This window comes from Thunnus maccoyii, chromosome 17 (genome assembly GCF_910596095.1).
Source record: "Thunnus maccoyii chromosome 17, fThuMac1.1, whole genome shotgun sequence".
NCBI classification, from domain to species: Eukaryota; Metazoa; Chordata; class Actinopteri; order Scombriformes; family Scombridae; genus Thunnus; species Thunnus maccoyii.
The window spans coordinates 720,760-748,672 of record NC_056549.1 but is presented as its reverse complement, the minus strand read 5'-3'; the positions used below and the strand labels follow the sequence as shown (position 1 = coordinate 748,672).

Genomic DNA, 27,913 nt, shown 5'->3' with positions numbered 1-27,913 from the left:
GCCTCCTGATGATGTCAGCAGTGACATCACAGAGGACCATAATGCCCAGGTGACAGGTGAGGTCATCACAACACTATAGAAACATCCCAACAACTTATCTTCATCCCTCAGTAAAAAAACAGGTGTGTGTACCTGCAGAGGAGGCGGAGCCAGCAGAGCCGCTGATGGGCCGAGTTAAATCCTCCTGATGATGTGGCTCTTTCATTCTCAGCCAATCACTGTGAAGAAGGGAGGGGGCGGGACCAGCTCACCTGTAGCCCCACCTCCTGACCAGGGGGCGGAGTCAAATCAGGAGAGACTGAACCACTGAAAGAGGAGATGATCGATAGACAGATCCATGATGAAATGAAACGTCAGATCCCAGAGGATTATGGGACGGCGAGCAGCAGGTGAACATATAAATATTAAAAACCTGATCAATTGAAAACATCACTGAACTCAAACACAACATCAGATCTCTGCTGGTCTGCATGTTTCCATCAACTTTCAGTCATCGACCGGCTGCTTTTCTAACAGGTTCAAACTGATCAACTCAACATGTTTTTAGTCTCAGAATATAAGTTATAAAAACTTCTCTGAAGGATGACGTGTCCTGCTTTTGTTAGAATACATATTTCATCTCAGACATCTTGGATTTAGTGATTTGGGTTCAAATTCAAACCTCCTTTGTGCCTTATTTTCATCCTTTTGTCTAATTAAGAATGTTGGTATTGGCAATGGTGGTAGTTTTCTCTTACCGCTGGAGGAAAAACGGAGGTTTTCCTGCTGCTGATGGAGGAATGTTGGGTCTCTGTAAATTAAAGAGTTCAGTCTAGACCTGCTCTATGTAGAAAGAGCCCTGAGATGAAGAATACTTGAGTAAATGTACTTTTCACCATGTGGTATTAAGGAGGTTTGTGATTTCCATAATTACATTTAGCAGGTTTGGCGTCTGCTTCTCTGACATGAACTGCTCACTGAACCAGACAGTGATGACAGTTATCTGTCAGTGAGTCCAAACTGACGGCTTCTAGTTTCTAACGGTGTTCCTCAAGGATCAGTCCTGGGACCGCTGTTATTCTGTATTTATATAAACTCTCTTTGTCAATATTTTTACACAGATATGCTGTTATTTACTGCACTGCACCAAACTTAATTCACTTTAAACACTGTCCAAAAACCTCTGCATGACGTAAAACTCGTGTTGATGCTAAAAAAGGTTTTATGGTATTAACATATTCTAAGAAGAAACTAGTGGATCCCTGCTGTTGTTTTTATTGTCTTATAAACACTCTATCCTTGATGACTCATGACATGACTGGATGTTTTCCTTCCTTTGTTTAGCTGTCGGGATGAACTGTACATACATGCAACTTCTCAGTATAGATTCCCTGGATACTGTATATCATGGAGCTCTATACCCGGGTCGGCTGCTCCTCTTTAACCTCTATAAAGTCATTCTTGGGTTACAGCTGCTCTTTGTTCCCAGGACTCATATTTATTAATTTATTATTTTATGTGTATGAATCTTCTGCAACTTGATTTTCAAACAGTAAAACTTGTTTCCTCCTCAGGAATTAAAATAATTGCTGCACAATCTGTGTGTTGCTGTTTTAGAGGAATTTTACAGCTGAATGTGTCTCATTGAGTCGTTGTTTCAGGTTGATTTTATTCATTTTATTTCTCTTAGTTTTATCCAGACAGCTGCTGGGTTGTTTTCTTCAGGATGTAATATTTTATATGACTGTACTGCAGTGTTTTCACTCTATTATTGTGATGTATTTATGAGACATGATATATTTATGTGTTATGTGTTTTATGTTGTTTGTCTGTAATCATCGTTGTTGCTGCTGCTCTCAGCCAGGACTCTTAAAAAGAGGTTTTTCATTTCAATGGTTTTACTGGTTAAACAGAGTTTAATGTTTGTCTCCAGTGTGTCTGAGGACACAGATGTTATAATAATGAATCATAATAATGAAGAACAGAAAGAACAATTTATTTTTGCACATATCACAGAGATACAACAGACTGCATTAATGCATCTCAACACTTTTTATTTCCTTGTTGGAATAAAAGACAAACATCAGACTTTATGATCCAACTGATAAAGATTCAAAATGTAAATATTTGACTTTTGTTCCAGATTCTTTGTTCCAAAGTTCAGAGCTGCTGTTCTGTTATCAGATTTCCTTAAAGACACTTCAGGTTAAAGATTAATACAGATAGTTGAGACTGTTTGAGAATCAACAGACCTTAAAATCTTCCTGCTGTCAGTTACATGTTTGTTCTTCTTCTGGTTGGTTTCCTGTTGAAGCTGCTGATTAATTTCATCTTCACTCATCAGCTTGATTCAGATGATTTTCAGCATCTAAAGGTAACGTAACCAACAGTTTTCATCATGTTTGTGTTAAATGATGTGATACCAGTAGAGGTTGTTATAGTGATGAGTTATGATGATTTTCTTTGCAACCTGAACAGTTTTTCTGGCAGTTGTAGCTGAAATCTTTGTTGTTCTACCTGACTGTGGTTTGGTATCAGCTTCATTTCCACTGATTGGCATTTTCAAATCTCTGGGTATCTTTTTATATCCTTTTCCTGGTTTATAAAGTTCAACTATCTTTTCTTTTGTTTTCCTCGTGGCTCAGTATCCAGTAAAGTCAGAGCAGCTCTGGATGAAATGTGCAGAAACTCACTGACTATTTATACACAGACACTAATTACAGGTGTGGAAACTTACCCTTCATAGCCATTTAAACCTGTGTGTTTATTATCAGGTCAAACATTCAAGGGGATGTAAACTTTTGATCAGGACCATTTTGGTAATTTCAGTTATCATTATGATTTAAAAAGGGCAAATACAATTATGTGATAATAAATGACCCCAAATAAAAGAAAAGTTTTCAGCATGATCAGTGATTTTTTCCAAAATATGACCGATATTTCACAAATTCTACCAGGGTATGTAAACTTATGAGCACAACTGTATAAAGTACAGAACACAACTGTCACTGGCTGTTAAAGGGTTAAAGGTACAATGACACTGATTTTTACATGTTAACTAAATAAAATGATCAAAATATGCGAGTTAGTTCTGTTTAGTTTTGGTCATTTAAAGTAAACTGTGTTGTTTAAATAAATGTTTTGCAGTCAGTTAATTTATTGATCATAAAACAGTAAAAATCTGCTATAACTAGCATTAGCAACAGTATCGCTAGCTAGCAATGCTTTGATATCAGACCAATCTGATCAATAAACAGTTTGATCAGCTTTCAACACTGACTGACTGTACAAAGTGATGTGATTATTTACTGACAGATTTTACATAAAATCAACTCAAACTGTTTCAAACTGTTTTAAGTTTGTTTTTTAAAACCTTTTCTTGAAGTCAGGAGTTACGTGTTCCATTAATTTAATCGTTAGCGAAGTTTCATGACAGTATGAAGAGTCACTTCCTTCACTCACCTTTAAACTTACAAACATGTTTACAGTTATTATAACTTTATAACTGTGTCATTAAGTTAGTGAGGAACATTCACTGTTCATAGGTCACCTTGTTAGTGATTAACTGTAATAAAAAATCATAAAATATGTTACAGTTGAAAATCTCTGATAATGTTTTAGTCACAGAAATACTGTTGAAATCATCTTTTCACTGATGATATTCAGTTATTTAAGCAGGCTGAGAGCTGCAGCAGCAAATAAAACTGTTTAGTTTGACAGATTTTACATGTTCACTCTCGTTCTGATGATGATGATGATGATGATGATGATGTGAAACATCAAGGTTCAAGCTTTTGTTAATTCAACCATATAATCTTCTGAACTAACTTCCTTATTATCCAAGACTGACTAAAAGGCAAAAACATGGCAACTTAAGATTAAGAAGAAATCATAAATATGATAACTGACAACTATTGTCTGCAGTGATATTTATTTTTATTGCATCAGTAACTTTATGTTTATTCAATAAATGATTGTTGGAAACTCATCATGGCCCTGAGTGTGACACGTACAGTCAGGACTGTTTTTAGGCATAAACAAGCCAGCTGGAACGGCACCAAAGAGGAAGAAGAGGAAATATTTTATAATTTTTAATTAATTTTATAATTTTACAATTAATGCCACTCAGTCTACTTTTAAAGTCAGTCACTGGTGTCCAATGCAGTAAACAGCTGATACTGAGAGGAGACTAAAGGCAGAAACTTCTGGCTGATACTTAATAAACAACCTCATTATGTCAGAATCATGAATGAGAACCAGGTTATTGTTCTAAGCAAACATCATAATATTCTCCACATGGATAACACATAACCAGCATATGAACGATATGTGTCCTCAACTGGAGTCATGCAGGTTCAACAAAAGATAACCTGATGATAAACAATGATCTACGTCCTGAAATTAAAGTAAAATAATTGATTTTCTGAGCCAATCAAATGAAGGCATTTTGATGATGTCATCTATAAATCCAGATGTTTGATCCTGTAATGACAGATGTCAAAAATGCCTCTCTGTGCTCCTTTAAAACCCCTGAAGAGACAGCGATGTGAATCAGTGAATCAACAATATATAATATTAGAAAACTGTATATATATAATATATATTATTGATATGACAGCAGCAGCAGCGATGCAGCAGCGTCGTTTTGCTTCCATTTTAGTGACATTTTGCAGGTGAACCAAACCTCTAAACAGCTGCTGTTGGTGGAAAACTTCAGTACTTCATGAATGCTGAGATTAACGAGTATCTGTCTAAATCCTGTGTAAACAGATTAACACTGACATCCTGTAGAGATTATAGAAAATACTACAGGACACTATACACAATATACAATTATAGTTATATATTCTTTTAATGCACAAGCATTCAGCTGTAAAACATCTATACTGTTTTAATGATTGTGCACAGTAAGTTGTATAATGAAGGAAACATTAGAATTAAAATAAATATTAAATCATAAAACAAGGATGAGTGTCATCAGATACCTGCAGCTGTAGAGAAAAAACAGAGACTGTCTCAAATGTGGAGGAATCAGTTAATCAATAACCTGGATAATGTTAGAATCATACAGAGATCAATAACCTGATTATGTTACATATCATATCCTGGACATGATTGAAATCAGGCACAACAGGCAGTAGTGTGCATGTAAAGGTAAAAATATACAGATGATGTTGATCACACAGAACACAAGTTCAGTTCTTTGTTGTTCTGTTTACATCAGACAGACAACAATGACATTAGTTTGTGGACAGATGAACATCAGTTTCCAGGTAAATCAGAATACTGCGGCACTGTGAGATTGTTTAATGTCCTCACAGAGAGTCTTGGCAGGTTCCTCCTGTGTGTTTGGAGCTGAACTCTGCTGCAAGGTTCACTGGTTTAATATCATCTTTATGGTTTTGGACTTTGACTGTGAAGTTATGAGAGAGTGACAGCGTCCTCAGATTGATGATGAAGGACTGATGAAGGAGAATCAGCTGCAGCTTCTCTCTGTGTTTCCTCTACAGGTGAAGGTAGAACGACTCTGTGACCAGATGTGGATCTGAATTCACCTGGTGAGTATTTTCTTCTTTCTGCCACACAGCTGAATAAAAATATATCATGTCATCAGTTTTTGAACAGAAGTGAACTATAACTTGCTGCATATGAGTCTCTAGTGGACAAAAATACAACTGTATAAAAAGGAATATAGTTAATGCAGTTTCTTCAACATGTATCCACAGTGGAAATCTTAAAGTAATTACTGACTTTGGCTCCATCTGGTGGTAGAATAAAGAATGACAGTGTGATAGACAGCAGTGTGGCTCTGTGATATGCAGCTTGTTGTAATGAATGAGCTTGTTGTTGTGTTTGTGTGAAGGTGTTTCTCTGCTATGGATCAGTGTGAGGACAGAGAGGAGGGAGTCCCTCCCTCTAAAAGCTCTCTGTGTGGGGAACATGACAGCCAGACCAAAGCTCAGAGGTGAGATGAGGATCTCTAACTGTCCATCACTGTTCTCCACTCACATCACTCCACCATCATTATTCACACTCAAAGCTCTGTGTGTGTTGTGTTGAAGCCCAGAGCAGCTGAACAGACCAGACTCTGCTGGATCTGGACCTGAACCCAGCTGTGTGTCCATGAAGAGTGACTGGTCTATGGTTCGACCTATTACCTTCAAACATGAACACCCCTCAGCTGATCGATGGTAAGAATAGAGCAGTCATTGATTTTCTCTTCCTAACGCAGCTGTTATCAGCATTAAAATGTAAAATTCTTTTCAGCATTATTTTATCTACAGGTCTTTTTTTTTTTAGATTTTAAAGGGGCCATATTATACCCTTTTCCACAAGTTAACACAAATAATAATAAAATGTATGCTGTATGCTTTGGTCAAAATACCACAAGGATCTTGTAATAAACTAGAGTTATCCTCAATGCACAAACTACAGAGGCCCCCAGGGGTCAATTGGTAGAAAAAGAATATTGATGTGGAAATCTGCACTAACAGACTGAACCGAGGGAACAGACTGGCAAACTGTTCCTGTTTGATGTTAAACCTGTTCTGATCGTCCTGCTCTCTGTGATCACCTCAACTGTGTTTTAACGAAGCTGAACTCACGATAAAGTTGTTCTCATCTGCATATGTGCAACATATTTACATGTTTCTGTGAAATTCTATTGCAGCTTGATTATACTATCCCAGCAAAACTTAATTAAGAAGTAATGAATCAAAAATAGTTCCACAATGAAAGTTGTGCTGCTATCCGTGATGTTACCTGGATGTTCCAGCAACGTCAAAATATGTCTTTACCATCATCAACGGGACTATTTAACTACTCTGCTAATGTTTCTGTATACAGTGTACATTCTGCTATATGCTGAGATTAACAACTTAATATGATCTACTATATGATCTACCAGCTGACGTCCTGTCTGACCCGGACGTGTGTTAAACGTTTTAAAAACATGTCACTTTCAAGATAATCTTGATTATAAATGATATATAAGCAAACACACAGCAAACACATTAAGTATCTGAGTTAATACAAGACATGTGATCTTTTTACAGAAACACACTGAGTCAATACTGATGTGCAACAGTACGTTATTAAGATAAATAAAACAGTAAAAGACAATCAAAAGTACAGCTTCTTGTTAATAATCTAACAATTTGAATTGTTTAACTCTTCAGTTAGGAAGGTAGCTGTGGAAGACTCTGAATCTTGATTGAGGTTTATGGGGACAGTAGTGATAGTTGAAGCAGGATCAGACACCATTTACTATGACAAGGCCCAGATCAGGACAGATGCCAAATAGTCCAGGAGAAGCTGCAGACAGGCATCAATGAGCCTCACACCACCAGGATGGTGATTCTGCAGCAGCAGGAAGCAACTAAACTAGCAGCTGTATGTGAATCTGAGCAGGAAGCTCAAGTTCACCGACACAAAACTACACACCAACACAACAATGTTCAGGATCAACACTGTAAGTTACACTTGTTTTTATCATTTCTCTGTTTCCATCAGGATCCATCAGCAGAGACCAGATTCTCCTGAACCCAGCGGTGTGTCCATGAAGAGTGACTGGTCTATGGGTCGACCTATTACCTTCAAACATGGACATCAGTCTACTGATCAGAGGTCAGACTGTAAAATGTTTGTGTCTGTTATTATCCAACTCTCATAAGAAGACATATCATGGATGTAAAAATTAATTCTTGACCTTAGTGACTAATACTGTTTTTACACACAAGGTTCTCATAACTACAAATACACACACTCCTCATACATACGCTTTCTTGAAAACCACAAACTTTATCTGTATAACACTTTTTAAAACAGAGGTACAAAGTCTTTACAGAGACAAATGATGAAAGGTAAGACATCACAGCCAAGTGTTTTACGTGGATCCACTGTGATAGAACACAACACCTTTAACACTGATGTCATTATTTATTCTAAGACTTCATCTTTTCTTCACAGAGTTCATCAGCAGAGCTCAGAGGTTCTCAGTGGTCAGTCTGTCCAGCAGCATCAAACACACTTGGACTCCATATTTATGGTGTGTAAATGTAAAACACAGCTACTACTGCTAACTACAACAGCCACAGACTTAATACTAAACTACCATTCTGGTCCTGATAGTCTCCATGCTGCACTCTGTAGACCAGCAGGTTTTCAGTCTGTCACAGATGATCTGATGTTGACTTCTACCAGTTAAATTTACATTTTATTCTGTTCCAGCTGCTGGAAGAGAACATCATTAGTTTTGTGAAGAACGAGATGAAGAAGATGCAGAAGGTTCTGAGTCCAGATTACCCAGAATGCTTAGAGAGTCAGCGTGAGGATGAGGAGGTGTTGGACGGTGAGGATGAAGAGCAGAGGAGGAGCAGCAGAGAGGCATTTCTGAAGATCACACTGCACTTCCTGAGGAGAATGAAGCAGGAGGAGCTGGCTGACCGTCTGCAGAGCAGTAAGAGGATTTTAACAGATTTAACATGATGGAGAGGAAATGGAGGCAACATGGGAGAGGTTTATATTTCAATCTCTGCTGTTAATATGATGCACACATCTGCATCAGATCTATGAATTCTTCTGAGCTGAAAACAGTCAGAAACTTTTTGTCCTCAACTGATGAGCTGAATAGATTTCATGGTGGAAGAAAATAAAAACATCTGCAGTTTAATGTTTACATTCTACCAATTTACTGTAGAATCATCTGATTGATTTCATTTGTTTGTTCATTCAGGAGCTTGTGCTGCAGAGTGTCGATATAAACTCAAGTCTAACCTGAAGAAGAAGTTCCAGTGTGTGTTTGAGGGGATTGCTAAAGCAGGAAACCCAACCCTTCTGAATCAGATATACACAGAGCTCTACATCACAGAGGGAGGGACTGCAGAGGTCAATGATGAACATGAGGTCAGACAGATTGAAACAGCATCCAGGAAACCAGTCAGACCAGAAACAACAATCAGACAAGAAGACATCTTTAAAGCCTCACCTGGGAGAGATGAACCAATCAGAACAGTGATGACAAAGGGAGTGGCTGGCATTGGGAAAACAGTCTTAACACAGAAGTTCACTCTGGACTGGGCTGAAGACAAAGCCAACCAGGACATACAGTTCACATTTCCATTCACTTTCAGAGAGCTGAATGTGCTGAAAGAGAAAAAGTACAGCTTGGTGGAACTTGTTCATCACTTCTTTACTGAAACCAAAGAAGCAGGAATCTGCAGGTTTGAAGAGTTCCAGGTTGTGTTCATCTTTGATGGTCTGGATGAGTGTCGACTTCCTCTGGACTTCCACAACAATGAGATCCTGACTGATGTTACAGAGTCCACCTCAGTGGATGTGCTGCTGACAAACCTCATCAGGGGGAAACTGCTTCCCTCTGCTCGCCTCTGGATAACCACACGACCTGCAGCAGCCAATCAGATCCCTCCTGAATGTGTCGGCATGGTGACAGAGGTCAGAGGGTTCACTGACCCACAGAAGGAGGAGTACTTCAGGAAGAGATTCAGAGATGAGAAGCAGGCCAGCACCATCATCTCCCACATCAAGACATCACGAAGCCTCCACATCATGTGCCACATCCCAGTCTTCTGCTGGATCACTGCTACAGTTCTGGAGGAAGTGTTGAAAAGCAGAGAGGGAGGAAAGCTGCCCAAGACCCTGACTGAGATGTACATCCACTTCCTGGTGGTTCAGTTGAAACTGAAGAATGTCAAGTATGATGGAGGAGCTGAGACAGATCCACACTGGAGTCCAGAGAGCAGGAAGATGATTGAGTCTCTGGGTAAACTGGCTTTTGAGCATCTGCAGAAAGGCAACCTGATCTTCTATGAATCAGACCTGACAGAGTGTGGCATCGATATCAGAGCAGCCTCAGTGTGCTCAGGAGTGTTCACACAGATCTTTAAAGAGGAGAGAGGGCTGTACCAGGACAAGGTGTTCTGCTTCGTCCATCTGAGCATTCAGGAGTTTCTGGCTGCTCTTCATGTCCATCTGACATTCATCAACTCTGGAGTCAATCTGCTGGCAGAAGAACAAACGACATCCTGTTTGTCTAAAGTCTTTAAAGACAAACCTAAACTAACACATTTCTACCAGAGCACTGTGGACGAGGCCTTAAAGAGTCCAAATGGACACCTGGACTTGTTCCTCCGCTTCCTTCTGGGTCTGTCACTGCAGACCAATCAGACTCTCCTACGAGGTCTGCTGACACAAACAGGAAGTAGCTCACAGACCAATCAGAAAACAGTCGAGTACATCAAGAAGAAGATCAATGAAAATCTGTCTTCAGAGAGAAGCATCAATCTGTTCCACTGTCTGAATGAACTGAATGATCATTCTCTAGTGGAGGAGATCCAACAGTACCTGAGATCAGGAAGTCTCTCCACAGATAAACTGTCTCCTGCTCAGTGGTCAGCTCTGGTCTTCATCTTACTGTCATCAGAAAAAAATCTGGATGTGTTTGACCTGAAGAAATACTCTGCTTCAGAGAAGGCTCTTCTGAGGTTGCTACCAGTGGTCAAAGTTTCAAATAAAGCTCTGTAAGTGGGTATTATTAATGTGAAGAATAATGTAAAATATGTTTAATCTTTATAAATGACAAACAATTCTGTTTGTGCTAATCAATAATTCTTCTTCAGGTTGAGCGGCTGTAACCTCTCAGAGAGAAGCTGTGAAGCTCTGTCCTCAGTTCTCAGCTCCCAGTCCTCTAGTCTGAGAGAGCTGAATCTGAGTAATAATGACTTGCAGGACTCAGGAGTCAAGCTCCTCTCTGCTGGGCTGGAGAGTCCACACTGTACACTGGAAACTCTCAGGTCAGGATACAGCGTCTATAATTTCGTTGTCTTGAACACTGACAATAAAGCTGATTCTGAGAGAATTTTCATACAGTTGATCATTTGCATGTTGTTTTACATTCAGATTAATGCCAACTATTCTGCATCACATCTGTAGGATTCTGGTACTTTTATGTCTAAAACACACTGTCTTATCAATCTTTTTATATTTCAAGTCTGTCAGGATGTCTGATCACAGAGGAAGGCTGTGCTTCTCTGGCCTCAGCTCTGAGCTCCAACCCCTCCCATCTGAGAGAGCTTGACCTGAGCTACAATCATTCAGGAGATGCAGTAGAGAAGCTGCTGTCTGCTGGACTGGAGGATCCACACTGGAGACTGGACACTCTCAGGTATGTACAGACAGGTGGACACTCACAGGTATGGAGAGACAAGTAGACAGGTGGACACTGTCAGGTATGGACAGTCAGGTGGACATTCTCAGGTTTGGAGAGACAGGTAGGCAGGTGGACACTCTCAGGTACGGAGAGACAGATGAACACTCTCAAGTATGGACAGACAGGTGGACACTCTCAGGTATGGAGAGACAGGTGGACACTCTCAGGTGCAGACAGTCAGGTGGACACTTTCAGGTTTGGAGAGACAGGTGGACTCTCTCAGGTACAGACAGTCAGGTGGACACTCTCAGGTACAGACAGACAGGTGGACACTCTCAGTTACGGACAGACAGGTGGACATTCTCAGGTATGGACAGACAGGTGGACACATCCAGGTATGGACAGTCAGGTGGACACTCTCAGGTACAGACAGACAGGTGGACATTCTCAGGTACGGACAGACAGGTGGACATTCTCAGGTATGGACAGACAGGTGGACACTGTCAGGTACGGACAGACAGGTGGACACTCTCAGGTACGGAGAGACAGGTGGACATTCTCAGGTATGGACAGACAGGTGGACTCTCTCAGGTACAGACAGACAGGTGGACACTCTCTGGATAGACAGGTGGACACTCTCAAGTACAGACAGACAGGTGGACATTCTCAGGTATGGACAGACAGGTGGACACTGTCAGGTATGGACAGACAGGTGGACACTCTCAAGTACAGATGGACAGATGGACACTCTCAGGTATGGACAGACAGGTGGACACTGTCAGGTATGGACAGACAGGTGGACACTCTCAGGTAAAGAACTTTGATGCTGAACATAGTAGTTCATTCTTGATCATGGATGTAATAGTTTGAAGATCATGTGATGTGAGTGAAACCTCTGGAAGAAGCTAGTTAGTCGACCTAAATTTATTCTTTTGTTAAACTTTCATGTTCTCCTGGTGTCCCTGAACTCATCAGAGGAGAGTCCATCTATTATTTTATTATACTGATGTATTTACTGTTTATTATAAACTGTCAGGTATGGACAGTCAGGTGGACACTTTGAGGTTTGGAGAGACAGGTAGACAGGTGGACACTCTCAGGTATGGACAGACAGGTGGACACTCTCAGGTATGGACAGACAGGTGGACACTCTCAGATAAAGAACTTTGATGCTGAACATAGTTGTTCATTCTTCATCATGGATGTAATAGTTTGAAGATCATGTGATGTGAGTGAAACCTCTGGAAGAAGCTAGTTAGTCGAACTAAAGTTATTCTTTTGTTAAACTTTCATGTTCTCCTGGTGTCCCTGAACTCATCAGAGGAGAGTCCATCTAGTATTTTATTAAACTGATATATTTACTGTTTATTATAAAGATCACTTGTATCAAGAACTTTATCAAGAACTTTCTAACTTCTTGTTGTTGCTTCTCATTGTGTCTTTCAACTATTATTATTATTATTATTATTATTATTATTATTATTATTATTATTATTATTATTATTATTATATTCAAACCAAATGAATGAACAAATTAATATAATTACACTAAAATGTTTTGCTGCCATAAAGGTGCATTTATTCTCTAATTTCAAAATTACTCCTTAATCTTCACCTTGAAATCTCTTTTCAATATTGAATTATTGTATTGAACAGAGGAGGTCCGTCAGGACCTTCAGGACCTTCTCTGCAGGCCCTTCCATTTTTGAGAGGTGTAATTTTTAGTTCATAAAATATTACAAATTAGTAATTATAATGTTATTGTTAAATCAGGACCTGCTGGGTCCTTGGCTGCTCATAGAAAACATACATGGCACAAATAAATAAATCAAAATGTGATTTGTGGTGACTGGGACACCCCCAGGTGATGTCATCATATCACCCAGTAAGCGCAGGCATTTCTTCGTGCTGTGGGGCACACAGGACTCACGCGGGGCTCACGCAGGCAGCCATTACAGAAAGTTTTCAAATGACTGGTGAGTCCTGCTGTATTAATTATCTATAGAGTTGATTAAGATTGTTGTAATTTCTATCTTTCAGAGAATCTTTCCTTTATTGTTGGCTGATAGTTGAGCATCATGAGTGAACGTTTACCATTGGAAGACCAGGTTGGCAGTTTAGCTAATGCATGTGTGGGAGAAATAACGAGGTTAGCATAGTTTCAGCTTGTTGAGCCGGTGCTTTGAGTTCATGAGTTAACAGGTGTCAGAAGGCGATTTTGTAATGGATTTATTTTTAATGACGTAGTTTTTATATTGTTTAGATGTTAGTTGTTGGTGATGAGTGCACTTTAGCCTCTTTTACACAGCCCGTTCAAAGCGGGAATACTGCACCTGTAATCCGCCTCGCTGTTCTGTGTGACCATAGACTGTATATAAATATAATAATATAATATATAATATAATAGATATAATGTTTATATACAGTCCATGTGTGTGACAGCCGGCACGGCGGGACCGGGAGCTGACGCTGTTGTTTAGCCAGTATTCAGACCACATCAGGCGGCGTACAGCTGCAGGGTTGAGGAGGTGTGCGGGGGTGCAGGTGTGTTTGTGCTTTGGAAAGTAACCGCTGTGAAACAATCAGAAAATAACATTTTATTGATCTGATTGACCAGCTTCCTCACTAATGTTACTAGCGCTCCCTCTCTCCATTCACTCTCTAGCTCACTCGACCACAGCTGCTCTCTCTCTCTCTCTCTCTCTCTCTCTCTCGTCTTTTTTAAATGAGTCTGGAAGCTGAAAGAAAAGTCTAACTGAACTTTTAACGTTGTCAAAGTGAGAGAAATGTCCTCCGCTTGTCCTTGTAACGTCTTTGTATTTATGGCAGAGTTTCCTGCTCTGATCAGTCTGATCTCCGTCACGTCTCTGAATCCGGAACGCCGGTATGCTGTGTGAAAGCACACGAGGCGGCTTTATGCCGGCTTTGTGTGGTTCACTGTAAACAAGCAAAGATGAATCCTCTTTATGGCTGTAAAGCGGGTTCTCTGTATAAAAGAGGCTGTGTGTGTGTGTGTGTGTGTGTGTGTGTGTGTGTGTGTGTGTGTGTGTGTGTGTGTGTGTGTGAGTGTGTGTGTGTGTGTGTGTGTGTGTGTGTGTGTGTGTGAGCCTCAAGTTGAAGTTTGTTACAGATCAAGTTTTGTAGTTTGACTAATCTGTTGAGATGTTACTGTAGTTGTGCAGCGACGTTTAGAAGAACTTTATGACTTGTTGTTTTATTTGGATATTATTATTATATTTAAAGCTAACAAATGAGCAGATGCATATAATTGCATTAAAATGTTTTGCTGTCTTATAGCTGCATTTATTCTCTGATAACTTAATTTTCACCTTGAAGTAAAGTCTCCTTTAATATTGAAGTCATGACAGGCTCTATCCTCAGCACAACATGCAGAGGTCAATATTTAATATTCTGATTCATCATGTCTGAGGACATATTTGTACATCACATCTTCTTCTTCACGTCTTTTCCTCTCAGACTTCAGTGAAAGAATCCAGCAGACAGTTGAGACAGATGAGTTGCAGCCTGTTTCTGTGTCACTCTGACAAACTGAGGAACACTGCTTCATGTTGAACAGCAGTTAGGACTCATGTTGGATAGAAAATCATTCTGACTGTGTTTCTTCCTCCAGGTTGGACCATGGTAAAGAGCTCAGGTCAAGACTTTATCTGAAGAAGTGTAAGTGTGGATTTAATTTGATTCATGACAACTAAACAGCACACAGTCAGTTTCTCTTTAAATACAAAGTTGGTCTTTGTGGTTTTTATTCATTAAAACATTACTGACAAAATGTGTCATTAAACTTTATAGAAATGAACAACAGATCAGAACTTAAACAGAGAATAAATCCATCAGGTGTGTCAGATGATAAACTGCTGCTGTGTTGTTTCTTCTTCTCTTCATCAGATTTCTGTGAACTCACACTGGACACAAACACAGTACACAGAAAACTCAAACTGTCTGACAACAACAGGAAGGTGACATGTGTGAAAGAGAATCAGTCATATCCTGATCATCCAGACAGATTTGACTGCTGTCCTCAGCTGCTGTGTAGAAATGGTCTGACTGGTCGCTGTTACTGGGAGGTCGAGTGGAGAAGAGATGTTGATATATCAGTGACTTACAGAGGAATCAGCAGGAAAGGAGACAGTGATGACTGTAGGTTTGGATATAATCATCAGTCCTGGAGTCTGATCTGCTCTGATGATGGTTACTCTGTCATTCACAATAAGACAAAAACATCCATCCCCTCCTCCTCCTCCTCCTCCTCCTCCTCCTCCTCCTCCTCCTCCTCCTCTGTCTCTAACAGAGTAGCAGTGTATGTGGACTGTCCTGCTGGCACTCTGTCCTTCTACAGAGTCTCCTCTGACACACTGATCCACCTCCACACCTTCAACACCACATTCACTCAGCGTCTGTATGCTGGGTTTAGGGTCTGGTCTGGTTCCTCAGTGTCTCTGTGTCGTCTGTCTGAGGAAGAGTCTCCTCGTGTGTAGACAAACAGTCACACTGCTGACTGAAGACAGCTGCTGAAATCACTGTTCACTCTGTTCACCAGTGAACAACAGAAACTGGAAGTGACAGCAGCTTCCTGTGTTTAAATGTTGATGGTGGACGAGGTTTCACTCTGGTTTCATTTGGATCACTGACTGTGCTTTAATGTCAGAATATTGTTTCTATTAGAAGTAGTGAAATGATCTCCTCTGGGCTGAATTTATGTGTAAAAACTGTGTTGACTCTGATTGACTTCAGTAAAGTTTTCTTGGAGCAGCATCTAGTAGCTGTTAGTGGCTGTTAGTTATTCCATTTTATCAGGATCTTAAAGTGAAGTTTTTCCTGAAAATGTCCAGCAGACATCCCAGTCTGTTTGACATCAGCTCAGTTTGTGTTAAATCATGAACATCAACGTATGTTTCTATCTGATGTAATGTGTCTGACATGTATGTATATAATAACATGTATGGGTTGCTTTCCTTTAGTTTTTCTTGCCTCTGCAGGTGATGTAAATATTGTCTTGTAAGCTCATGTTTGCTGGGCAGCTTTGGCTGTTTTACACTTGAATAAAAATATTCATTCACTACTTATTCAGAGAACATCACTTGTTTTTTACATGGATGTGTAATGTTATACTACTTCTACTTCTACTACACTACTTGTGTTTTTCTCTCATTAGAACATTTATGACAGAATGAATTCAGCAAACATGATCTTTACAGATGTTACATATATTTCTCACATTGTGATGTTTTACAGTCCTTCTTTATTTGACATTGTTGTTTTTAATCATTAATTAATGTTTAAGATAAAATGAACAAAGAGAAAAATAAAAAGAGTCTGTCAGACGTCCAATACATTTTCTCAGGAAACAGGACTGAGTTCACCTGTACTGAAACATCTGGCCCAAGTTTCCTGTATGTTGGTTAGTTTGTGGTGATTTGATGAAACACAGCTGTGTTTGGGAAGTCGCACCATGTGAGCAAAATATAATCTTTAATAAAGTTAATAATATTAGTGCAGCAGCTGTTCAGGCTGATTGATGCTTCAACACATAGAAACATGAATCCAGTTGATTGAGGTGTGAATGAGTTTAAACAGCAACAACATGAAAGAAACTAACAGTCTATTAAACACAGATGTTCACAACTGTAACAGTGAATCTTTTCTCATTTCAAGTAGAATGAAGCTGCATTTAAAATAAAATACATAACTTTTGATAAAATGTGCATCCTAAAATAAAGTGTATTGATCATATCAGGCTCTGAGATGGTTTATTTTCTGTGGCTTCAGTTGGGATCATTTGATATATTTGCTCCAAAGATTTGTTTTTATATGAGACAAAGTGGTTTTGAGCTGCTGTGGGAAGCAGCCTGAGAGTCTGACTGTTGTTGATTAAAAGCTGTTCTCACTGTCTAGTTTTCATGTTTTACACTGCAGACCACTGATTGGTCATTTATCTCATTCACAAGCTCCCTGTTCCAGAGAAATCTTTCCCTCGTTCTCTCTCCTCACTGTCTCTCTCTCAACTTACCTGACTCACCTACTATAAACTGTAATATTCTCTCCTCTAATATCTCTGATGGTCACATGACTCCTCTCATATTAATCATGCAGCTCTTTGCTTTATTTAACTTCATGTCAAAGTGTTTCCTCTTTATTTGTGTCACAGTGCAGCTGCTCTGATGGATTCATGTTTTCTAATAGTTTCAGTTCCTCTAATAGAACTACTGACACTGATAAACGTGTCTGCTGCTTTCTGATTCTTCTTTTCACTCTTTGGGAACATTTCTGTGAATGAAACGGAGCAGAACAGGTCATCTTATACGGACATTTAGGATGAAATCTCAGGAAGGTTCAGCTGCTCATTGAACAGGTGACGTTCATGAAACCAGAGATTCACAAAGAGTTTAACAGAGTTTGTTGGAACAAACCTCACAGAGAAAAACGTCAGAGAGGTTGAGGAGAAGAAAATGTTCTTACATGAGATCTGATGAAGAGTTTCAGGACTCTTCCTCCATATTATCATCAACTGTGTTCCTACAATCATCAATTGCACAATTATTCAGTCTAAATAAGTGTAAACTCAGACCTGCTGTCTGTCAAACATCTCAGCTACAGTTTGGTTTCATTGACAGAGGTTCAGTCCTGTAGACGCTCTGCCGTCTCATATTTTATCTGTAAAAGGTTTGTTTCTCCATATTATCTCATATTATCCTTTATAAACTGCCCTCTAGTAATTATAATCTCATCATTTTAACTTTAATGACTTTGTGTTCTTGTATATGTAGATGTCTGCTACTGTGCACAATCTTATCTTTAGTTTTCTCTCTTTCATCCTTTGAATGTTCTTTCTCCTTTTCTAACGGAGTAACGTCTGCCTCAGAGACCCTGTTTCAGCCCCGATGATGGTTTCTCCTCTTCATCACATTATGCTCTTGTTTCTGTCTTTATCACTTTGTATCTTTTGCATTTGTGCAAACAAATAAAAATCTGAATCAAATCTAAAGTGTGAATCTGAAAAGTGTCTACAGATCAGTGCAGAACAGTAAAAGTGTGACAGAAATAAAACTCTTGATTTCAGTCAGTTTCCTCTGTAAACATCAGGAGGTGAAACACCTGAAGTCATGATCCACCTCACCTGGATTAATGAGTGAGTGTGTGTCTACAACATGTTCTTTCAGTCATGTCACCTGAACGTCATCTGGACGAACATCTGATCGTTTATCTCAATATGCTAACGAGGTGGGCGGAGCTGTTGTTAATGATCATGTCTCAGGTGATTATATGTGTATTAATACTAATGACGACCGTTCATTTGACTGAAATCTGCACATGTACGAACAAATCTTCATCAGTGACTCTTTAAAGTGAACTGACAGTGAATCATCGTCATCATCACTGACTGAATCAGTAGATATTGATCTGTGTTCGTTTCCTCGTTAAAGGTCAAGGTCACTTTTAACGTCTTCCTCAGCAGAAACTCTCAGAAACATCATGATGTGATAAATAAGTCAGCTGAGCTTAGTTTTGTTCTGTTCTGAACTGAACCAGAGCTGCAAATAAGCATCATTTTATCAATTAATAGATCAATAATTCTCTTTTCAAAATGTCAGAAAATAGTGAAAATGTCCAAAACCCCAAAATGTTCAGATTACTGTCATGTATGATGAAGAAAAGCAGTAAATCATCACGTGAGAAGCTGAAACCAGCAGATTGTTGCTTTAAAAATGACATAAAGTTAATTTTGTGTCGATGGACTAATTGATTAATGATTGCAGCTCTAAACTGAAGGTGACAGTTTGAAGTGAAGACAGAATCAGCTGGACGTCGGGACATTTGAACGGTGATGCGTTCACTTAGCTCAGGAAAAAACAGTGACAAACAACATTCAGTGATCATCAATCTTTGAAGTGAACAAAGTGATTCCTGATTTCCACTTTTATTTTCAAGCTTTGATTCTTCTGCAGATTATTGAAGAGTTTCAATTTACATCTGAGAAGCTGAAACCAGACAAGATTTAACATTTCTGCTTGATCAATAACAGTTTTCTGTCGGACTAATAACATGGACGGCAGGTTTCAGGTCATGTGAGCAGCTCTTCTTCATCATCTTCATAATAATCTGAGCTGCAGATGTTGAACGTGTCTCTGATCAATAAAAACAGAAATATAAACATCACTCAGCTGCTCTGTTTCAGTTTGTCTGCACGTCTCTGATCTGGTGAAATTTTTTTTTTTTTTTCAGGATTTTTTTAAGTGTTTGTTATTGTCGTACTCATTTCAGCCACAAGAGGGCACAAGTTCACCACTACCATGTTCTACTAGGACTGAAAGCGCTCATGTTTTCTTCCAGGTGAGTTTTAACTTCTCCACAAGCTCTAAACACAAGATACATATATGTACGTTATGTAACATTACTGTCATGTCTTTCTTTTGGACAGAAAAAACACACAATAAGTTTTAAGGGTTTTAAACAACAATGACGAAATCTGATCTTTTTTTCACCTGTTCTTGAGTCATAAACACAGGAGAGAAAAGAATTCAGATCAGACTTACTTCAATACAGACCAGAGCAATGGGAGCATTGTGGGTAATGTAGTGACTCTGTTGTTGACAGGGTGGAGGTGAGAGTGACCTCTGACCTCTGAGGGCTGCAGGTCTGATTCTACTGACTTTATTCACCAACTAGTCCAAACTGAAACACGTCAGTTTATTTTATCATAAAATCAACTGAAGTTATTAAAATTAAAACATTAAATTATAATTCTCTGTTAGATAATATAAACTAAAGAGTTTCACATCTTTTAAAATAAGATAAAAATTGTCTTCTTCTCTAAGCCTCAAGTCTCTCAGTGTGCGTTTCTATGGCAACGGCTGACTGAGAGCCGGTGTCGCTAGGAGACGACAAAACATTCATCACTTACAGGACTGATTGTGTCGATGTGGATCAGTGTTTCCCAAAGTTCAATGTCACAACCCGGCTCAAGGCTGGACAAAGGAGGGGAGACCACACATGAGTTGTAACTAAAAATAGATTTATTGTACATAACTTAAAGATAAATGAAACTAAACACAACCAAAATCAACATGGTGGAAGCCAGAGGGGAGAGGACAGCCTCCAGTTTATATAGAAGCTGGTCTGTCCAGGTGAGCTGAATCACCCTGACGACCAAACTCCGCCCACCAGGCTCCTGCAGGTAGAGGACAAAGAGTCTGTCCAGAGAGGGTCGTCACACCAAGATGACATCCTCAAATGTCTTGTTTTGTCCACAAAGATCTTCAGTTTACTGTCATAGAGACTAAAGAAACCAGAAAATATTCACACTTAAGAAGCTGGAATCAGAGAATTTGTTCTGACGGACCAATCAGAACACACTAGTCAGTCCGAAACAGTTATACAGCAGCAATAATCAATAATCACTCCAAAACATAACAGGCCTAAATATGTCTCTCTGTGATATTAATAACACGTCTGAAAATACTTTGACTTCTACTAAAAACAGAAGTCTGTTTGTTCATTAAATGAACTTTTTAAGCTTCAGTTCAGTTGTTTCTGTTTCCTCTTTAACACTGAATCCTTTTACATTGTTGCTCAGATTAAATATGTTCATTTGTAATTATTAAGACATGAATGTGTGTAAATCTTAGACATGTGATTCAGTATTGATCATCATTTCGTCTGTTTATAAACTGTCCCATAGTTTGATTAGAGAAGTTACCAGATAAACCAGATTTCTGAAAACAGGAAGTTAACAGCTAAACTAGAACATTTATTAGCTGTTAGTCAGAAGTTAATCTGTGATAAACGTCTCAGAGCTGAACACAAAGCTGCTGATCACAATGTTCGATCAGCAGAGAACTGATCAACACACTGAGGAATAAATCACATAAAGTCTGTTTTTATCCAACCAGCAGCTTCTTGGTTGTTTGTCTCGGAGCCGGAATAAAGCCGGATCTTCCTGTTTCACATAAAGTCTGAACCCGTGTTGTGTTTCTGACACACTTCTGCCGATAAGCGAGTTTCACTTAAAGTCACAAAGTTTTGAATCGAGTTTGTCGAAGCTGTTAAACGTTTCTAACGTGTGTTGAGTCAGTTAGCTTCGTTTAGCTTTAAAGCTACATGTTCATATAAACATGTAAATACACATAAACCGCGTCACAACAACAATATTTAACCAATAAACTGTTTTTATTTCTCACCTTTTACAGTTTTCAGATGTTCAGAAATCAAAAATCAGAGCTGCTTTTAAACTTCCTGCGGCGGCTCTGATTGGACGATTAGAAGACAACAATATCAACGTCACTTCCGCTCTGACGCTCATGTTGTCACAGCGCCGCTGCAGGCCGGAGGCTGTACTGCACCATGATAGTATTTCTATTACACTGTATTTATTATAAAGACTATATAACAGAATATATTATACAGTATTTATAATAAACAGTATTTATTATAAACAGTATTTATGTGTCAACATTCTGTCTCATTCATTTTATTTCAGTTTTTCATTTCAATGGTTTTACTGGTTAAACAGAGTTTAATGTTTGTCTCCAGTGTGTCTGAGGACACAGATGTTATAATAATGAATCATAATAATGAAGAACAGAAAGAACAATTTATTTTTGCACATATCACAGAGATACAACAGACTGCATCAATGCATCTCAGCACTTTTTATTTAATTGTTGGAATAAAAGTCAAACATCAGACTTTATGATCCAACTGATAAAGATTCAAACTGTCTGTTAATATTTGACTTTTGTTCCAGATTCTTCGTTCCAAAGTTCAGAGCTGCTGTTCTGTCATCAGATTTCCTTAAAGACACTTCAGGTTAAAGATGAATACAGAGAGTTGAGACTGTTTGAGAATCAAAAGACCTTAAAAACTTAAAAATCTCATCTGTTTTTGACATGCTGTATTTTATAATGTTTGTAATCTTGTAATGTTGTGTTATCATGACCAGGTCTCCCTGATTTTAATCTCAAGAGACATCCTGGTTGAGTAAAGGTTTTTTGTTTTTTTTTTAAAAATCTTCCTGTCAGTCACATGTTTGTTCCTCTTCTGGTTGGTTTCCTGTTGAAGCTGCTGATTAACTTCATCTTCACTCATCAGCTTGATTCAGATGATTTTCAGCATCTAAAGGTAACGTAACCAACAGTTTTCATCATGTTTGTGTTAAAATGATGTGATAACAGTAGAGATGGTTGTTATAGTGATGAGTTATGTTGATTTGTTGGCTGCATTCACGGTTTCCGGGTTCATTAAAAAGTCTGAAGTCCAATAATCTGAATTTTAGGCCTTAAAATGTCTTAAAAGGATTTTCAAAGTAATCGGATTATGAAGTTGACATTACTTTTATTAACTTCAGTCTCGCTTTTAAATGTGTTTTTGTGAAGAATTTATATTGATCACGCGGCAACAAAACTACAAAACGAAACCAACATGTACAGCAACCTGATCAATGCAGCGATGCATCGTTATTATTCATTTAGAGCAAATAAACTATCATCATACAGTCAGTCAGGTGAGTATATTTAAGCATATTATATCAATAATCATTAATATTCTCATTAACTGCTAAAAACAAGTAATAAAGATCAGAGATTTGGTTGATGGATCAGAGCGAAGCTTCTCCTCACAGAACCAAAGAGTCTGATTAACTAACAGTTAAATGTCGTTCAGACTCTACAGAATATTTTACTTTAGTTTCAGTTCCAGTCAGACTTTAGATGGAATTAATTTTAAATACGAGGACGCATCACTGTGTAATGATCTCTGCTTTCATTATTATGATTATTGTCTCATCCAGAGAGGTGCAGGTTTACTCTGAGGGGGGTCACAGTCAGATCTGGTCTCCACTAAAATGGTCCTTTTAAGTCTCGAGGAACAAAAATCACCTTCTGCATTAAAATAGTTCTTGATTTGAGATAATGTTGGTTAAATAATCTGCTTTTGAAGTTATAATTATTTATTCTTTTATAACATTACAACTATCAGCTAGTGGTGCTATTGAGAATAACTCCCACTAGAACCAGTGTGTAACACAAACTGGTGGGACTGGAGTTTGATAGTTGTTGTGAGGACATTTCATTCATCCAGACTGTTTGTTCTGTGTTGAGTTGTTAGACTTTGAAGGTGGTTTTATGAGTTTTAGAACAGCAGAACTCAGGTTTAACATTGTTTAACCAGCTTTAATGATCTAAATCATATTGTGATGTTTTTTAAAACTGTTTAATTTATAGAAACTGTTTGACGTCTCTTAACAAGGTTTCACATTCAGTTTATTATGAAAACCTGATGGAAACCTGATGGGGATCCCTGAGACCACATCTCATCAAATACGGGTCTGCAGGCTGATGTGCATCAGTTTACTGCTGTAGAGTGTCTGAAGTTGAGTTAGTGATTAGAAACATTCAGTTTCCTTTCAATAAACTTCTGAGTTGAACATCTTGTTTTAGTGTTTAATATGTTTGAAGGGATTTTATTCTGTATTATTCATCAGTGAAACATTCTGGAAATTCAGAGCCAGTGAAACTGGTTTGGTGTTTAGAACGATAAATAGTGTTTGTTTTTAAAGCGACGGCAAACTGTGTTTTATCAACGCATTTTTCAGTTCCTCCAAGTGGAAAAACCTCGTTACCGTAATAAAACACGTGTTTGCGCAGGAGGAAATAACGTGGCGGTTGGTTTGACCGCAGTAGAAAACACTCAAATTAGGTTAATTAACTGATTAACTTTACAAGTAATTCTGGGACTTTGATTTTCCTTCATATCCTTTGTACTTTTTGCCAGTTTGGATGTGAAATACATCTTAAATTGCATCTTATTGGTCCAAAAAAGGTCTGAACTTGTTGAAACTCTGTGCTTTGGTGGAATGAACAAAACTACAGAAGAAACAAGAAAAGCTTCGTTTTGCTGAAACTGAAATTCAACCTCTTCAAATGTTTGTTTGTTTAATTCTGTGGTTCATGTTGAGGCTCCACTTTGTGGTGGTCTTAATTAACGAGATTAATTTGTCTATTTTACATGAGAATATAGAGAATAATAATATCCAGCTCAGACTTCTGGTTTAATGAAAATATTAATGAATAAAACATGTAATATGTTCATCAATAGATCAGATTCATGTGTTTGGTCATTACAGTCATTCTCAAACAGAAAACTTTCCCCAAATATAAAGTACAGAACACAACTGACACTGGGTGTTAAAGGGTTAATGTACAATGATACTGATTTTTACATGTTATCTTAATAAATATTTACCTTTAAAAATATCATTTAAAGTAAATCATATTGTTTAAATAAATGCTTTGTAGTCAGTTAATTAATTGATCATAAAACAGTAAAATCTGCTGCATATACATCAGCAACAGTATTGCTGGGCAGCAGTTTCATGACAAAGTGGAGATAATGTATTTTGGTAAAGGAAGGGTTAAAGCTTTCAGTTGTTTAAATATTCCACATGTTTTGCTCCTTTTTGTCCACATCAGACAGACAACAATGACATTAGTTTGTGGACAGATGAACATCAGTTTCCAGGTAAATCAGAATACTGCGGCACTGTGAGATTGTTTAATGTCCTCACAGAGAGTCTTGGCAGGTTCCTCCTGTGTGTTTGGAGCTGAACTCTGCTGCAAGGTTCACTGGTTTAATATCATCTTTATGGTTTTGGACTTTGACTGTGAAGTTATGAGAGAGTGACAGCGTCCTCAGATTGATGATGAAGGACTGATGAAGGAGAATCAGCTGCAGCTTCTCTCTGTGTTTCCTCTACAGGTGAAGGTAGAACGACTCTGTGACCAGATGTGGATCTGAATTCACCTGGTGAGTATTTTCTTCTTTCTGCCACACAGCTGAATAAAAATATATCATGTCATCAGTTTTTAAACAGAAGTGAACTATAACTTGCTGCATATGAGTCTCTAGTGGACAAAAATACAACTGTATAAAAATGAATATAGTTAATGCAGTTTCTTCAACATGTGTCCACAGTGGAAATCTTAAAGTAATGACTGACTTTGGCTCCATCTGGTGGTAGAATAAAGAATGACAGCGTGATAGACAGCAGTGTGGCTCTGTGATGTGCAGCTTGTTGTAATGAATGAGCTTGTTGTTGTGTTTGTGTGAAGGTGTTTCTCTGCTATGGATCAGTGTGAGGACAGAGAGGAGGGAGTCCCTCCCTCTAAAAGCTCTCTGTGTGGGGAACATGACAGCCAGACCAAAGCTCAGAGGTGAGATGAGGATCTCTAACTGTCCATCACTGTTCTCCACTCACATCACTCCACCATCATTATTCACATTCAAAGCTCTGTGTGTGTTGTGTTGAAGCCCAGAGCAGCAGCACAGACCAGACTCTGCTGGACCTGAACCTGAACCTGAACCTATCTGTGTGTCCATGAAGAGTGACCGGTCTATGGGTCGACTTATTAAATTCAAACATGGACATCAGTCTGTTGATCAGAGGTCAGCTTTTTAAACTTAAAGTGATTTATCTCATTAAAACTCAGTCAGGCGTCTGCCAAGAAGCTCAAGTTGATGTTTGAACCTACTGAGTTCAATGATGGACATAAATCTGCTGATCAGAGGTAAGAATATAGAATCTTTGTTTCTGTTTCTCTCCATCACACCTCAGGAAATGTTTAAGTCTTTGTCATGAACTCATTAATCACTTTTCATTCTTTTCTCTGTAGTCTTAAAAACATTAACTACATCACCACATTATCAGATTTCAGTGTGTTTTAAGATTGATATGATAGTTATGACTGATTGTCTGACTGATTAACTGATTAACAACTTAATATGATCTACTTTCTAAAATGGTCTAGCTGATGTCCTGTCTGACCCGGACGTCTGTTATACGTGTAGCGTTTTCCCCGGTATGAACTACCCTGAGATACAGCGTCCTGGGCTCTTTAACTTAAACCACGTCCTAATACTAATCACTTGTATCCCCCTTTTATAATATGTTCAATGTTACCATATAAATAAAACAACACTTTCAAAGATCCCAGCTGAAATGAAAGTAGACTAGGGTGATTGGGTAACTTTAACTCTTGACTCTTCCACTTTAAATCCTCGGCTTCTAACTGTTCCTATTTACTGACTCGACCAAAGGGAAAGTTATATGAAATTATAATATTTATTTACCTCCATTTAAAGAGAATAGAACAAAACTCGTTTGGTGTTCTCTTAGGGTGTCAGCTGAGTTAACATATGGCAACAAAATATATATATCAGCCCTTTGTTCTCAAGGTAAGGGAAATGAAACAACGGGCAATATACCCTTTAAATATGACTGAACGTGAACCTGTAACAGCTCTGTACTGCAATATCCATGGCATCTAGCAGTTTTACTTATGCAGAAAATAACCTGTACTGTTTAGCTGATATAAACTATCCGACAGCTATTACCTCAGTTAACACGCAAAACACAACCCAGATTGCCTAAAGAGACGGTACTTCAAGTTACTATTGTGGGCCCAAAAATAAACACAAATAACACCAACCCCCTGATGCAGGCCTGTATGTAGCTTAGGTGCGATGTGGGTGTCAACTTTAGTTTAAGGACGTCTTCACTCTCGAGCAATGCAATATTGGGTTACTCACCCACACCGGACAGTTAACCGTCTCTTTACTGTGCTGGCTGCCTACAATCCTCACTCCGTCCCAGCCGCGATGAAGAAGAGTCCAAACTGCGTCCCAGCAGCAATGAAGAAGAGTCCAAACTGCGTCCCAGCAGCGATGATGAAGAGTCCAATCTGCGTTCCAGCAGCAATGAAGAAAAGTCCAAACTGCGTCCCAGCAGCGATGATGAAGAGTCCAATCTGCGTTCCAGCAGCAATGAAGAAAAGTCCAAACTGCGTCCCAGTGGCGATGTTGTTTTTCTCCACCAACATCACTGAGGCCTGTTGTCCTGCTGTCAAAGGCCTCATAGCAGGAGATCATGTTTGAACAGACTGTGTCCTGGGAAGATCAGATCCAGATGTATCGGTGGTCCCTAAGCTAGTTAGCCACGCTAACAATACCAGTTTGTTGTAGCTGTCATCCAACAAAACACACAATCTTCAGGATCAACACTGTAAGTTACAGCAGTCTGCTGATCAGAGGTCAGACTGTAAAATGTTTGAGATTAACTCTCATAAGAGTACAAATCATTGATGCAGAAATTAATTCTTGACCTCAGTGACACGTAACTGTGGTAAATATTCTAAAGAGGTCCACTAATTTACCAAATCCCAGGTCTTTCTATTGTATCACATGGCCTTCCTCAGTGAATAGAACTTGCTCAGGTGTCATCAAATCAGATGTGAATGTCCTCCTCGATGTTTCTCTGACTGTCCACTGACTCCTTGTCAATGACCTTTGACCCCTTCCCAGTGGATCCTGTTACTGTTTTTCTGGCGTTCAAAGACTAGTACTACTATAACTTGACAGAAGTCCTTTGTTTAAAGGATCATTCTGGTGATTTTCTATGTTTTTCTTCTTGTCAACAAATCTCATGTTTGGATCAAAACCAACAATGAACTGATCTACTAACAAGTATTGTGTTTGTATCAAAGCCTGATATATCTTATTCCTCTGTACCGTAGACCTCTGTTGTTGTCCAAAAATGATTAAAAACACATCATTGAGCCACATCGCTGCACTGTTCCTTCATCATGAAGAGACTGCTTACCGTAACCTGTTTAGAAACAACTCCAAAGACTGATAACAGGCATGAGATATTGAACCTCAGGACAGAACTTCCTAGTACGCCAGGCGCCACTGAGCATG

General features: G+C 38.7%; 2 protein-coding genes and 2 long non-coding RNA genes across 4 annotated transcripts in view; 3 read left to right on the top strand and 1 right to left on the bottom strand.

The window, feature by feature from the left end:
* The first annotated feature begins 2,265 nt into the window (after positions 1-2,265).
* On the top strand, positions 2,266-5,863 carry LOC121881964. The gene is made up of 3 exons (XR_006091969.1): positions 2,266-2,353; positions 5,490-5,537; positions 5,843-5,863. It is a non-coding gene; the product is annotated as an uncharacterized LOC121881964 (long non-coding RNA).
* Positions 5,864-5,972: 109 nt separating this feature from the next.
* Positions 5,973-27,913, top strand: part of LOC121881889 (NLR family CARD domain-containing protein 3-like) — an 87,723-nt gene continuing 65,782 nt past the window's right edge. Inside the window, exons 1-2 of the mRNA XM_042389695.1 lie at positions 5,973-6,170; positions 7,492-7,594. Of these exons, the coding sequence (XP_042245629.1) occupies positions 6,103-6,170; positions 7,492-7,594 (171 nt within the window). The 5' untranslated portion in view covers positions 5,973-6,102. The remainder of the gene's footprint in view (positions 6,171-7,491; positions 7,595-27,913) is intronic.
* On the top strand, positions 8,233-16,226 carry LOC121881949 (NLR family CARD domain-containing protein 3-like). Its single transcript, XM_042389810.1, has 6 exons — positions 8,233-8,437; positions 8,729-10,517; positions 10,617-10,790; positions 10,988-11,189; positions 12,538-12,565; positions 15,053-16,226. The coding sequence occupies exons 1-6, from the start codon at positions 8,248-8,250 to the stop codon at positions 15,640-15,642; spliced, it is 2,973 nt and encodes a 990-aa protein (XP_042245744.1). The 5' UTR covers positions 8,233-8,247; the 3' UTR covers positions 15,643-16,226.
* LOC121881956 lies at positions 19,496-21,361 on the bottom strand. The gene is made up of 3 exons (XR_006091957.1): positions 21,343-21,361; positions 20,067-20,441; positions 19,496-19,520 (listed from the first exon to the last, which is right to left on the bottom strand). It is a non-coding gene; the product is annotated as an uncharacterized LOC121881956 (long non-coding RNA).